The 16,208-nt window shown below is 44.6% G+C and overlaps 1 protein-coding gene across 1 annotated transcript in view; it reads left to right on the plus strand.

Moving 5' to 3' along the window:
- Nucleotides 1–10,125, plus strand: part of LOC108644447 — a 31,704-nt gene extending 21,579 nt beyond the window's left edge. Inside the window, exon 6 of the mRNA XM_018090094.2 lies at nt 8,045–10,125. Coding sequence (XP_017945583.1) covers nt 8,045–8,586 — 542 coding nt within the window. The 3' untranslated portion in view covers nt 8,587–10,125. The remainder of the gene's footprint in view (nt 1–8,044) is intronic.
- Nucleotides 10,126–16,208: the final 6,083 nt, after the last annotated feature.

The following is a 16,208-nucleotide window of genomic DNA, read 5'->3' on the forward strand; positions in this document are numbered from 1 at the left end:
TGCATGGTTGGAAGAAGTGCAGGAAAGGCTGCACCAACTGCAGGTTCCCCTTAGTGTGCCAGTAAGTGTCAGTCAGGGAAGGATTTTACTCTCCTTGCACCTTAGGGCCCTTAGGTTCCAGTTCCAATAGGCCCTCACTGTAACTAGTGCAGATCTAGGGCCCAGTTAGGGATTTAGGGAATTGTTTTATAAGAGCCAGAAGGTTCAGTAGTCAGGTCCCTTCTCTGATCAGAGTAGGTTAGAGCCCCAGGTTCCAGTGCCCGTTAGAGTCAGTCACCCCTGCTTAGTTAGTGGCCCAGTTCTACCCAAGAGGAGAACCAGGACTAAATACTGGGAACACTGAATAGATTTCCATCACCGGATTATAAATCTAATGTACTGGATCTTCTGGATGTCCCACGTTGTATTCCAGATAAGTGGCACCAACATAAAGTGTCCCCAACAAGCAGGCCTGAACTCTCAGTTATATGTGGTGCCCCCCAGGGGTTAACAAATTGTATTACTGTATTGGTTTGTTCTTACTGATATTATTTGTACTTGTTCTCTTATGGTTTTCATTTACCTGTTCCAGTAAAATAGAGAGTCTGCATTCACTCTCACCATAAATTCAGCAAGTGTGTCATTTCTACTTTGTACCAGGCTATTAAAGGAACCCATACCTTGCCCGGCTACCCAGAAGGTAACATAATTTGGTACAAATTGGTGGCAGCGTTGGTAACAATATACAGTATTATTTCCTGCATTACTTGTGCAATCTTCTGTTTTTCATTTTGCATTGTCTTATAACATGGAGGGAGAAAATCACCATGCCAGTGTATTCCCTGACCCCCCAGTGTTAATACCAGAAAACCAATCCACTGAGGTCAGCTCTGCAGGGACTGGGAATCAGATTCATAAACCAATTTTTAGGCCATTTGATGGTGTCACTAGGGAGTGGACAGAGTGGCTTGAACAGTTTGAACTCACTGCTACTATTAACAGCTGGGATGAAGCTGCCCGGCTTCAGGTACTTAACCTTATGCTACAAGGGAAAGCCAGACAAGTGTTCCAAGGCTTTAATACTGACATAAAAGGGAACTACCAGCTGCTAAAGGCTGCTTTAAAGCAAGTTTTTGATCCAGACTTGGGGATAGAATGGCATCGCCAACATTTTCTTAATAAAAAGCGAGAACCAGGTGAAATTGTTGCAGCATTTGGATATGAACTCCAGAAACTGGCAGTTAAAGCTTTTCCTCATGCTACACCAGAGATGCACGACTCCCTGGCCCTTGACCAGTTCCTCCAGCATGGAGTGAATAAAGAGTTACGCATGCAGCTGAGACTGTTAAAACCAAAAACATTATCAGGTGCCATACAGAATGCAATTGAGCTAGAAATTCTGCATCAAATTGAGTCAGGAACCTCAGCAGTAAGTAGCAACTGCTCCCCAAGTACTGCTCAGCCTGTCAGTAGCTTATTATCAGCCTTCTGGGGCTTACAATGGCAATAAACCTGAAAGAGGTACTCTTCAAGCTGTAGGGTGCAGTTACTTTCTACCTATCCACATAGGAGACGTACCATGTGACCTTTTAATTGACTGTGGTGCGCAAGTTTCCATTATCCACAAGCGAGTTTGGGACCAGATTAACTCCAAAAACCCTCAAACAATGCAAACTTGCCATACCATGCTAACGGTTGCTAATGGTGGAACCATGCATGTAATTGGTAAATGGAAAACAGTTGTAACAATTCAGAATTTGCACCTCGCAGTGGAATTTGTTGTTGCAAAGGATGCACTTCAAGACGCCCTGGCTGGTACTGATTTTTTACAACAGTATGCTGGAACTATTAACATAGCTGACAGATCTTGTACACTGATGGGCCGAAAGTTTTTCCTGATAGCTTCAGATGATGGGGCTCGAATTCAACGTGTGGTGGTTGATAAAAACACAGTTATACCACCCAGAAGTGAAGTCATTATTCCTGGAAAAGTGGAAGGCCTGCAATACTCTGGGAAGGAGGTTTTCCTAGAACCTGTCTATAATGACAAATCAGAGCTCATTATTGGGCGGTCTCTTGGTTGTAGTCAACATGGTCAAGTCCCTGTCCGAGTGGCAAATGTAACTTCGGAGCCTCAAGTTATGTATAGTGGTACCTTGTTGGGCATTCTGCACCATGATATTTCTGTGGCCCCTTCAAACCTTATTACCAATTTAAAGAGTCCGAACGTACAGACTACCGGTTTTAACTCTAGCCACAACAATCACTGCACCTGGACATCAGACCAGCTAAAAAACGAACTTGGACTTGACAATAGAGGGCTAGACAATTTCCAACTACAAAATGCTATTAATCTCTTAATGCAATATGAATGTGTTTTCAGTTCTGGAGACAATGACTTGGGATGCACTACAGCTGCACGTCATCACATTGACACAAGGCAGGCCCCTCCCATCCGTATGGGCCCAAGAAGGATCCCTATTCATTTTCAAAAAAACTTTGATGATCAGCTTCATGATCTTTGTTCCCGTGGATTGGTATCACCATCCTCTAGTCCATGGGCAGCACCAGTGGTATTAGTCAAAAAGAAAGACGGTGGGGTAAGACTTTGTGTGGACTATAGGAAGCTTAATGATATCACTGTCAAAGATGCTTATCCACTACCACGAATCGATGATACCCTTGATCTTTTGTCAAATGCCAGGTGGTTTTCTACCCTAGACCTTACAAGTGGATACTGGCAAGTGGAGGTGCACCCTGCTGACAGACACAAAACAGCATTTGTTACTAGTCATGGACTATTTCAGCTTAATGTCATGCCATTTGGGCTCTGCAATGCCCCAAATACATTTCAGAGATTGATGGACATTGTACTGGCTGATTTGCAAGGGACTGCTTGCCTTGTTTACCTGGATGACATTATTGTGATTGGCAGAACATTCGATGAACACCTGCAGAGATTGTCCTGCGTGTTGCGTGTTGCCATCCAAGTGTAAATTATTCTGTGAAAAGGTCCGCTATCTAGGACACGTTATTTCATCAGCAGGTGTGGAGCCAGACCCAGAAAAAGTCACCACTATTACCCAATGGCCTGTTCCACAAAATATCAAGGAATTACGCAGTTTCTTAGGGCTGGCCTCCTATTACAGGAAATTTATTGAGGGACTTGCACATATTGCTGACCCCCTGCACAAATTAGCTGAGAAAGGTGCAAAGTTCATATGGAGCAAGGCCTGTGGAGATGCATTTTTGGAATTAAAACGACGCTTATTGTCTGCTCCAATTATGGCCTACCCAGACCCACAGTTGCCTTTTATATTGGACACTGATGCTAGCGAAACAGGAATTGGTGCTGTGTTGTCTCAAATACAAGACGGTCATGAAAGAGTAATCTCTTATGCAAGCAGAGCGCTGACCAAACCTGAACGGAAGTATGCAACAACTCGTAAAGAATTGCTAGCTGTTGTTATATTTACCCGCTACTATAGGCATTATCTACTAGGAAGACATTTCACTGTCAGGACTGATCATAACTCTCTGAAATGGCTACACACCTTTCATGAGCCGGAAGGTCAATTGGCTCGTTGGTTGGAACAACTTTCCATGTTTGATTATGTAGTTGAGCATCGAGCAGGCCGCCATCACCAGAATGCAGATGCGCTATCCTGCAGACCATACTCTGAGACCCAAAGCAGCACCTCAGAGCCTCCTTCTTGTTCAATAGCAGAGAACTCAATAACACAACCAGTTCATGTTATCCCTGTGGATCTAAAATCAGCTCAAGACCTAGACAATGACATCTGCCAACTTAAAGAATGGATTATGGCAGGAGAAACTTCTCTCCCAACTGAGGCTCATAGCTCCCCACATCAAGATGTTTTTCGGAAACACTGGTCTAATTTATCAATCAGGAGTGGACTCCTGGTAAGAAAAACACATGGAGATGACCCCAGGCAGGCTAAATTCCAAATTGTTGTCCCCCGCAGGGCTGTACCAGTGATTCTAGAGATGTTACACAATGACAAAACAGGTGGGCATCTAGGTGTGGATAAGGTCACTGGCAAGGTCATTGCTCGGTATTTCTGGCCATCCTGGCGTAAAGACGTCAAAGCATGGTGTAAAACCTGTACTATATGTGGGGCTCGTAAAAATGAAAAGAAAACTGCTAGGGCACCAATGGTATCTTCACAAACAGATCGTCCTTTGCAAAGGGTCGCCCTTGATATATTGGGACCCCTACCAGAAACACACAAGGGTAACAAATACATCCTAGTGATTGGTGATTATTTCTCAAAATGGGCTGAAGGGTTCCCTCTCCCAGACCAGGAAGCTAAAACTGTTACAAAAACGTTAGTGGAGGACTTTATATGTCATTATGGAGTACCAAGGTCTCTCCATACAGATCAGGGTAGGAATTTTGAATCAAAAGTCTGATGGATTTGTGGAGCGGTTCAACCGTACACTCCTTACTATGTTGTCTTCATTTGTGGAAGACCATCAGAGGGATTGGAAAGACATTCTCCCATATGTTATGATGGCGTACCGTAGCAGTGTACAGTCCTCTACGGGATATTCCCCATTCATGGTAATGTTTGGGAGGGAGGTATGTTTGCCTGTAGACCTTGTTAATGGAGGGGATGTAGATGAAAAATTTACTAGCCCTACCAGTTATGTAAGTGAAGTTGCAAGAAGGTTGGCAGGTATAAGAAATATGGTTAAATATCACCAAGCTAAAGCTACTGGAAAGCAGAAAGAGTACTATGACTTAAAAATAACTGCCCAGGTATATGAACCAGGAGAAAATGTATGGGTAAGAGATTCAACCAGGCAAAAAGGTGTGTGCCCAAAACTTCGACCAAAGTATAAAGGTCCATATGTAATTGCTCAAAAATTGTCTGATGTATTGTATAGAGTATGTGATACAGAGGGAAAACACAGTTCTGTTCAGCATTATGCACGCTTGAAACCATTTTTTGGCCCTTGGACCCAACTGGCTGAACAGCCCCCTACTCAAGACCCTCTGTTACCTGACCAACTCCCAACAGGTGAATCTGCAATTCCACTCCCTGATGAGGATCCTGACCATTCTAACTCAAATGACCCACAGCTATCTGATGTGGAAGAGTCCAATGACTCCAGTTCGGAAACAGATGGTGAGGAACCATTGCTACATGCCACCCCAATGCCTTATCCAACTGTAAGTCCTGGACCCCAGAACTTTACAGATCCTCCTAACTTACAAGCCAGGCCCCAGAGACAGAGAAAGGCACCCAAGTGGCATTCAGACTATTGTGCTCAAATAACTGGATGCGAGGACGCATATTTTCAAAGGAGGGGGCAGTGTAACAGGCAGGCAAATGAGGACTGTGCAAACGCCACCTCCAGCCTGCAGATGGCAGCCTTAGACAATCTGGAAACAGTAAGGCTGATACCATGTGACTTTGAAAAGAGAGATGGGAAAGAGGAAATCAAGGCAATAAGGCAAGGAGAGAGCATGCACAGAGCTGGCAGTGGGGAGAGAGAGACCCCCTGGGATGCATGGTTGGAAGAAGTGCAGGAAAGGTTGCACCAACTGCAGGTTCCCCTTAGTGTGCCAGTAAGTGTCAGTCAGGGAAGGATTTTACTCTCCTTGCACCTTAGGACCATTAGGTTCCAGTTCCAATAGGCCCTCACTGTAACTAGTGCAGATCTAGGGCCCAGTTAGGGATTTAGGGAATTGTTTTAAAAGAGCCAGAAGGTTCAGTAGTCAGGTCCCTTCTCTGATCAGAGTAGGTTAGAGCCCCGGGTTCCGGTGCCCGTTAGAGTCAGTCACCCCTGCTTAGTTAGTGGCCCAGTTCTACCCAAGAGGAGAACCAGGACTAAATAATGGGGAACACTGAATAGATTTCCATCACCGGATTATAAATCTAATGTACTGGATCTTCTGGATGTCACACCTTGGATTACAGATAAGTGCGCACCAACATAAAGTGTCCCCAACAAGCAGGCCTGAACTCTCAGTTATATGTGGTGCCCCCCAGGGGTTAACAAATTGTATTACTGTATTGGTTTGTTCTTACTGATATTATTTGTACTTGTTCTCTTATGGTTTTCATTTACCTGTTCCAGTAAAATAGAGAGTCTGCATTCACTCTCACCATAAATTCAGCAAGTGTGTCATTTCTACTTTGTACCAGGCTATTAAAGGAACCCATACCTTGCCCGGCTACCCAGAAGGTAACATAATTTGGTACAATATTTTGACCCAAAAGTTCTTGGAGCCAGTTCTCTGCAAAGATCTCTGAGGAGGGTCCTTCAGATTCCTCCAGAAGGCCCATTACTCTCACATTAGAGCGCTGCTGTCCATTTTCTTGGTCCTCTATACGACTCATGGCAGCAGTAGTTGCTGTTTGAGGCACTGTACCTCCACTGGAACGTCTCTGGTACGATCCTCAACCCCCCCAAGTCTTTCTTCCAACTGCCCGGTGCGCTCCTGCAGGTTGTGTAGGACCTTCTTTTAATCAAAGTCCACTTTTAACTCATCCACTTTGGTAGTAAAGGTTGCAGTGAGACTTGATTGACACTGTACACACTGTACGCAAGCAGTTTAGTAGCTGCCTCTGATCTAGTCCTGTTGGAGTGCTTCCCTATATTACCAGTCAGTATAGTTTATGTTTGTAGGTACTTGCAGTGACTATGTTAGGATAATTAACCACTTATGCCAGGGGTGGGCAAATTACAGCCCGCTGGGCTTTTCAATCTGGCCCGCCGAGTCGTGCCCCCTTAAAAGAATTATGGCCCCTGATTGGTTGCCCTGTGTGTGCGCGTGACATCAGCACGCATGGGCCGCAACCATATAAAGGATGCAGCGGGGAGCCGGGGTCAGAAGCAGGGGTGGCTGGAGCGAGCTGCACGTAGCTGGTGGGGGAGATGGAGGATGCTGGGGAGGAGCTGGGGAATGGAGCTGGAGAATGCTGGGGGTTGAGCTGGAGGATGATGGGTGGAAGCTGGAGGATGCTGGGGGTGGAGCTGGAGGATGCTGGGAGGGAGCTGGGGGTGGAGCTGGAGGATGCTGGGGGTGGAGCTGGAGAATGCTGGGGGTGGAGCTGGAGGATGCTGGGAGGGAGCTGGAGGATGCTGGGGAGTGGAGCTTGAGGATGCTGGTGTGGGGAGCTGCAGTATGCTGGGGAGTGGAGCTGGAGAATGCTGGGTGGGATGCTGGGGGGAGCTGAGAGGCCCCGTGATTTGTGACGCTGGCCCGGCCCGGCCCATCGCTAAGTCAAGTTTGCCCACCCCTGACTTATGCAATCAGGATTACAGCAGAGTAGGGCTCAGCTCATTACTTTGTCATTTAGCCACTTCCCAGCATAGTTGTCTCAGGGCTGCTGCAATTGCCCAGTTTGGGGTAAAAGTCTTATTTCCACTTTGAGCTTTGTATTCAGTGGGGTATTGTATATCAGGTGGTTAGCACTGGCTTCTAATTGATGTGTAGAATTCAAGGTACACCAAGTTTTATTTGTGCTGTGTATTATGGGTAGCTCAGTGGAGATTAGTCCCCTATGGTGAACAAGGGCTCCTTGCCTCCTGTGTGCAGCCAAGATTGTATTGTGGAGGGTTCTGGCTATTTGCCACGTAAGAGGCTAGCGTGCAATCTATTATGGGGCAGATAATGGGCACCCCAGGGCTCCCCTCCCTACTGTGCCTCTTCCCGTACCTTCCTTTCACTGCCGCTGTATACGGGAGCGATAATAGTGCGGAACCAGGCTTCTGATTGGGCCCACAGTGAGGACCACGATCACGCAAGTCCCCGGCTTCACCCATGTTGTTAGGCCGTAGTGGAATCTGCTCAGCAAGTGGAGCAAGGAAGCTTGTTTTGGCCCCAAACTGCAGCGAGGCCTCTCTTAGGAAGCCTTGGCAGTGCAATTGTATAGTCTGTCCCCATTGCTGTGCCTATTGCACTTTATATGTGACTGGGGTATTTACATATCAGCAATGCACCCTGTGGTCTCAGAAATGCAATGGGATTTAGGTGTATAAAAATGCTCTGATATAATAAGTAACATATTTTTTACTGTTTTTACTGCAGGTCTGAGAGACCAACTAACCTGCTCCCTGTGCCGGGAGATCTACACCGACCCTGTAACCCTGCCCTGTGGCCATAACTACTGTCGGGTCTGTATTGGGGGAACATGGGGAGAGCAGGGGGAGAAGGGAGAAGATCCTTCCTGCCCTGAATGCAAACACAGATGCACAAGAGAGATGGAACTGAGCAAGAACCACTCGCTGTGTAACATAGTGCAGTTCCTTCTGCCCCCCCCTGAGCAGCGGGACCCTGCTGGCACTCACTCACCCACGGCTAAATCCTCTGTCCTCTGTGAGGCCTCTCTGAGCCCTTCTCAGGTGCCCAAGGCAGAAGAACATGTCTTATCTGAACCCACCACTTCCTTTGGGCCCAGAAACTGCCCCGTACATGGGGAACTGCTGAGATATCACTGCCATGATGATGGGGCCCGTGTCTGTGTGTCCTGCTGCCTGAATGGGGAGCACTGGGGCCACAGGATGAAAATGTTCTATGATGATGAAGTTACTATAAAATGTATTACTACAAGTAATCGCCACTTATATTAGTCCAAAGGTGCCCATTGGAGCTACACAGTGTGGATATCACAAACGAAAATGCATGTGGGCTTGCTACCTCTGTGTTGCTCCACAAATGCCTACAGGGTGTTCACATATGGCTAATGCCCCACGGGGAGATTAGTTGAGAATTTCATCCAACTGAGAAAGATCTTACATTTTTACCCTTCCCTTCACAGTATAGGAACTAGACGTGACTATATATTAACTTTAAACAATTTACTAAGGGAAATAACAAAAACTGAATATTGACTTTTCAGATCTTGCCCCAGTAGCCACACAGAGCTCTAGCTCTAGGACCTATTCTATGGTCCTTCCCTAGTAGGCCAATATAAAAGCCTGAATGTGTCAATGTTAAATGATAGATAGGATTTATATTTAGATGAAAATAAGAATCACTGAGGCAATCCTTCCTTCTTATGGGATTCTTGGAAAGCAGTGGATAGATTTCTTATTTCAAGGCCTATTATTATTGTAAGATATATAGAAATTTCCTCAATCTAAGTAAATGGCAAAGAGATCTCTATCTCCACCTAATAGGTTGTCCAACGAAGGATTAAAAATACAAAGAGGTTACTCCTTTTCCAGCTATACTATTATACCAGAAGACTCTTTCCCAAAACTCTTATGTGCGATACTGGGAATCGGTCATGGAAACAGAACTAACCCTGCCTTAACTGGTGGCAATTTGAGAAAGCGGGCAAAATGGTAGTATCCACGCAACAAAAAGAGAGCAAAGTGATAAAGAGATGAAGTGGTACCTTAACCCAAACAGACTTTCCAACATCTATCCCCAGAGCAGCCCCTTATGCTGGAGCGGCTGCCAACATGGAGATACATTACACCATATCCTATGGGCATGTCCTAAAATCTCCAATTTTTGGTTGGAAGTGGGTAACTTAATAAAGACAGTCCTAAAAATACCACTAAACATAGAAATGCCCCACCTATTGTTGGGTTCCCCCCAAAACTGAACAACCCGACCCAAAAGTAGGTCAAACCAAATAGCCGCCGCAGCTCGATTAGCAATTACTGCTGAATGGAAATACCCAATAATTCCCACTACCCAAGAAGTCATTTCTACAAAAAATTCGAAGAAATGGCAGTGCGAATATCTAATATATTACAACATAAAAATATCTGGGATAGCTGGGAAAACTTTCTGATTACTGAGACCAACAACGCTCCAACCACCTGAAGCATGGACCATTCCGGAAGGCCATCCAATAAATCCAAGTAGGGAACCCCCCCACTCTTATACCCCCGGTGGGAAATGGACAAAAAAAAATACAAAGCGGTTCCTAATGATCCTAAAGCCTAAATTCATTTTAGAAACAGCTAAATATAGGAACCTAAATAATAAAGCTAAAAATCCACTGTAGGCAAGCTATAAGGATTATTATTAATACACTTAAACATCACCCCAGTTGTGAGGTTTGATAATACTCTATATTCTCATGTCGATATAATCATATATTCATATACGCATGTATTTTGATACTTTGATACGCTTTGATGCTTAGCATATCATACTCCATTTTAGAAATGTATCTCCATTTTGTAACAGCAACCAACAAGGCTTGAACATCCCATAATAGTTGTTTTTCCCAAATAGTACCCTTGCACAGCTTGCACCTTGCGAAATACACGGTTTGAAAAACAACTTGATCTTATGTGTGCACTGACGCCTCTTCTACTCCTTGTGTCCTCCTTAAAATCCCTGTCCCATTAGCCGTCCTTGTAGGCCATCTCTGAAGCTAATGAGCTAGGCCATCTCTGAAGCTAATGAGCTAGGCCATCCCTGAAGCTAATGAGCTAGGCCATCCCTGAAGCTAATGAGCTAGGCCATCCCTGAAGCTAATGAGCTAGGCCATCCCTGAAGCTAATGAGCTAGGCCATCTCTGAAGCTAATGAGCTAGGCCATCTCTGAAGCTAATGAGCTAGGCCATCTCTGAAGCTAATGAGCTAGGCCATCTCTGAAGCTAATGAGCTAGGCCATCTCTGAAGCTAATGAGCTAGGCCATCTCTGAAGCTAATGAGGTTCTACTATTTTTTATAATGATTCCTTTGTATCTGCACGTACATAAGGTGTATAAAAGCGATGATCACGTAAGAATAAACTGAACAAGTTTGAACTTCCATTTGGTTGTGTCCTTCTTGTTCCCGTATATATGTCTTTGTCCCGGCAGGAGGGCTCCCATGGATTATTACACTTACAATCTGCGGTCAGGAACCCTAAAACAAATAAAATGAATAAACCAGTTACTACTGATGAAGGTAATAGTGCTATTTTTTCTGAACCTCTGAAATATAACATTTCTCCATCTTTGACTTATTTAATGACATTTTATAGGTTGGCAATAAATTACCTTCTAGTGAAACTTCTAATCAAATAAGGGGGCAGAACAGCCGTATTGGGTTTATTTCATGGTTAAATGATTCCCTTTTCTCTGTAATAATAAAACAGTACCTGTACTTGATCCCAACTAAGATATAATTACCCCTTATTGGGGCAGAACAGCCCTATTGGGTTTATTTCATGGTTAAATGATTCCCTTTTCTCTGTAATAATAAAACAGTACCTGTACTTGATCCCAACTAAGATATAATTACCCCTTATTGGGGCAGAACAGCCCTATTGGGTTTATTTCATGGTTAAATGATTCCCTTTTCTCTGTAATAATAAAACAGTACCTGTACTTGATCCCAACTAAGATATAATTACCCCTTATTGGGGGCAGAACAGCCCTATTGGGTTTATTTCATGGTTAAATGATTCCCTTTTCTCTGTAATAATAAAACAGTACCTGTACTTGATCCCAACTAAGATATAATTACCCCTTATTGGGGCAGAACAGCCCTATTGGGTTTATTTCATGGTTAAATGATTCCCTTTTCTCTGTAATAATAAAACAGTACCTGTACTTGATCCCAACTAAGATATAATTACCCCTTATTGGGGCAGAACAGCCCTATTGGGTTTATTTCATGGTTAAATGATTCCCTTTTCTCTGTAATAATAAAACAGTACCTGTACTTGATCCCAACTAAGATATAATTACCCCTTATTGGGGCAGAACAGCCCTATTGGGTTTATTTAATGGTTAAATGATTCCCTTTTCTCTGTAATAATAAAACAGTACCTGTACTTGATCCCAACTAAGATATAATTACCCCTTATTGGGGCAGAACAGCCCTATTGGGTTTATTTCATGGTTAAATGAATGGTTAATGCCAACATATCATTTTAGAACATTGGAATATAAATGATCTTAACTATCACATAAAATGAAAAAAAGCTTTTGGTCTCCCCTGACCCCCATTTAGGGGGAAAAGATATAATGTGCCAGTACGTATCAATTTTAAAGGAGAAGGAAAGGGGTTAACTTTTATCAATATTATTTTATATTAATTACAGGATCAATGATTAAACCTTCTGATGAAAACTGTTAAATGAGCAATAGGGGGTACTTTATTCACTATATATTATAAGGAACTCCTCTGTGCCTTATAATATCCCTATATGTTACAATAGGGGGTACTTTATTCACTATATATTATAAGGAACTCCTCTGTGCCTTATAATATCCCTATATGTTACAATAGGGGGCACTTTATTCACTATATATTATAAGGAACTCCTCTGTGCCTTATAATATCCCTATATGTTACAATAGGGGGCACTTTATTCACTATATATTATAAGGAACTCCTCGGGGGCTTATAATATCCCTATATGTTACAATAGGGGGCACTTTATTCACTATATATTATAAGGAACTCCTCTGTGCCTTATAATATCCCTATATGTTACAATAGGGGGCACTTTATTCACTATATATTATAAGGAACTCCTCGGGGGCTTATAATATCCCTATATGTTACAATAGGGGGCACTTTATTCACTATATATTATAAGGAACTCCTCTGTGCCTTATAATATCCCTATATGTTACAATAGGGGGCACTTTATTCACTATATATTATAAGGAACTCCTCGGGGGCTTATAATATCCCTATATGTTACAATAGGGGGTACTTTATTCACTATATATCATAAGGAACTCCTCGGGGGCTTATAATATCCCTATATGTTACAATAGGGGGTACTTTATTCACTAAATATTATAAGTAACTCCTCGGGGGCTTATAATATCCCTATATGTTACAATAGGGGGTACTTTATTCACTATATATCATAAGGAACTCCTCGGGGGCTTATAATATCCCTATATATTACAATAGGGGGTACTTTATTCACTATATATTATAAGGAACCCCTCTCTGCCTTATAATATCCCTATATGTTACAATAGGGGGCACTTTATTCACTATATATTATAAGGAACTCCTCTGTGCCTTATAATATCCCTATATGTTACAATAGGGGGCACTTTATTCACTATATATTATAAGGAACTCCTCGGGGACTTATAATATCCCTATATATTACAATAGGGGGTACTTTATTCACTATATATTATAAGGAACCCCTCTGTGACTTATAATATCCCTATATGTTACAATAGGGGGTACTTTATTCACTATATATTATAAGGAACTCCTCGGGGGCTTATAATATCCCTATATATTACAATAGGGGGTACTTTATTCACTATTTATTATAAGGAACCCCTCTCTGCCTTATAATATCCCTATATGTTACAATAGGGGGCACTTTATTCACTATATATTATAAGGAACTCCTCTGTGCCTTATAATATCCCTATATGTTACAATAGGGGGTACTTTATTCACTATATATTATAAGGAACTCCTCGGGGACTTATAATATCCCTATATGTTACAATAGGGGGTACTTTATTCACTAAATATTATAAGGAACTCCTCGGGGGCTTATAATATCCCTATATGTTACAATAGGGGGCACTTTATTCACTATATATTATAAGGAACCCCTCGGGGGCTTATAATATCCCTATATGTTACAATAGGGGGCACTTTATTCACTATATATTATAAGGAACCCCTCTGTGCCTTATAATATCCCTATATGTTACAATAGGGGGCACTTTATTCACTATATATTATAAGGCAGTGTTTTTCAACCTTTTTTGGGCAAAGGCACACTTGTTTCATGAAAAAAATCACGAGGCACACCACCATTAGAAAATGTTAAAAAATGTAACTCTGTGCCCAGCAGCAGTGCCCCCCAGTACATTGGTGCCCAGCAGCAGTGCCCCCCTAGTACATTGGTGCTAAGAGCAGTGCCCCCCTAGTACATTGGTGCCCAGCAGCAGTGCCCCCCTAGTACATTGGTGCCCAGCAGCAGTGCCCCCCTAGTACATTGGTGCCAAGAGCAGTGCCCCCCTAGTACATTGGTGCCAAGAGCAGTGCCCCCCTAGTACATTGGTGCCCAGCAGCAGTGCCCCCCTAGTATATTGGTGCCAAGAGCAGTGCCCCCCTAGTACATTGGTGCCCAGCAGCAGTGCCCCCCTAGTACATTGGTGCCAAGAGCAGTGCCCCCCTAGTACATTGGTGCCCAGCAGCAGTGCCCCCCTAGTACATTGGTGCCAAGAGCAGTGCCCCCCTAGTACATTGGTGCCCAGCAGCAGTGCCCCCCTAGTACATTGGTGCCAAGAGCAGTGCCCCCCTAGTACATTGGTGCCCAGCAGCAGTGCCCCCCTAGTACATTGGTGCCAAGAGCAGTGCCCCCCTAGTATATTGGTGCCCAGCAGCAGTGCCCCCCTAGTACATTGGTGCCAAGAGCAGTGCCCCCCTAGTACATTGGTGCCAAGAGCAGTGCCCCCCTAGTACATTGGTGCCAAGAGCAGTGCCCCCCTAGTATATTGGTGCCCAGCAGCAGTGCCCCCCTAGTACATTGGTGCCAAGAGCAGTGCCCCCCTAGTACATTGGTGCCAAGAGCAGTGCCCCCCTAGTACATTGGTGCCAAGAGCAGTGCCCCCCTAGTACATTGGTGCCCAGCAGCAGTGCCCCCCTAGTACATTGGTGCCAAGAGCAGTGCCCCCCTAGTATATTGGTGCCCAGCAGCAGTGCCCCCCTAGTACATTGGTGCCAAGAGCAGTGCCCCCCTAGTACATTGGTGCCAAGAGCAGTGCCCCCCTAGTATATTGGTGCCCAGCAGCAGTGCCCCCCTAGTACATTGGTGCCAAGAGCAGTGCCCCCCTAGTACATTGGTGCCAAGAGCAGTGCCCCCCTAGTACATTGGTGCCAAGAGCAGTGCCCCCCTAGTACATTGGTGCCAAGAGCAGTGCCCCCCTAGTACATTGGTGCCAAGAGCAGTGCCCCCCTAGTATATTGGTGCCCAGCAGCAGTGCCCCCCTAGTACATTGGTGCCAAGAGCAGTGCCCCCCTAGTACATTGGTGCCAAGAGCAGTGCCCCCCTAGTACATTGGTGCCAAGAGCAGTGCCCCCCTAGTACATTGGTGCCCAGCAGCAGTGCCCCCCTAGTACATTGGTGCCAAGAGCAGTGCCCCCCTAGTATATTGGTGCCCAGCAGCAGTGCCCCCCTAGTACATTGGTGCCAAGAGCAGTGCCCCCCTAGTACATTGGTGCCAAGAGCAGTGCCCCCCTAGTATATTGGTGCCCAGCAGCAGTGCCCCCCTAGTACATTGGTGCCAAGAGCAGTGCCCCCTAGTACATTGGTGCCAAGAGCAGTGCCCCCCTAGTACATTGGTGCCAAGAGCAGTGCCCCCCTAGTACATTGGTGCCAAGAGCAGTGCCCCCCTAGTACATTGGTGCCAAGAGCAGTGCCCCCCTAGTACATTGGTGCCAAGAGCAGTGCCCCCCTAGTACATTGGTGCCCAGCAGCAGTGCCCCCATAAGTCAGTGTGCCACGTGGCCCCCCCTAATACATTGGTGCCCAGCAGCATTTTACTTCTGCTCTTCGGCGGCTTCTCCGGTGGCTTCAGCAGCATCTTCGTATCCCTCAGGCGCGCCGCCTCTGCACTTCTGCCTACACGCGACCGCACACAGGCCCTTTTATAACGTTGCGCCCCGTGCGTACTGACGTCACCCGTACACATGGGGCGCAACCAATGACAGGGCCCGGATTTTATTAAAGGGGCCCCCTTTGAAAGTAAAAATTGCGGCCCTGCCTACGGCACACCAGTCAACAGTGGTTGAAAAACGCTGTTATAAGGAACTCCTCGGGGGCTTATAATATCCCTATATGTTACAATAGGGGGTACTTTATTCACTATATATTATAAGGAACTCCTCGGGGGCTTATAATATCCCTATATGTTACAATAGGGGGTACTTTATTCACTATATATTATAAGGAACTCCTCTGTGACTTATAATATCCCTATATGTTACAATAGGGGGCACTTTATTCACTATATATTATAAGGAACCCCTCTGTGCCTTATAATATCCCTATATGTTACAATAGGGGGCACTTTATTCACTATATATTATAAGGAACTCCTCTGTGCCTTATAATATCCCTATAAGTTACAATAGGGGGCACTTTATTCACTATATATTATAAGGAACCCCTCTGTGCCTTATAATATCCCTATATATTACAATAGGGGGTACTTTATTCACTATATATTATAAGGAACCCCTCGGGGACTTATAATATCCCTATATGTTACAATAGGGGGTACTTTATTCACTATATA

Source organism: Xenopus tropicalis, chromosome 8 (assembly GCF_000004195.4).
Source record: "Xenopus tropicalis strain Nigerian chromosome 8, UCB_Xtro_10.0, whole genome shotgun sequence".
NCBI lineage: Eukaryota > Metazoa > Chordata > Amphibia > Anura > Pipidae > Xenopus > Xenopus tropicalis.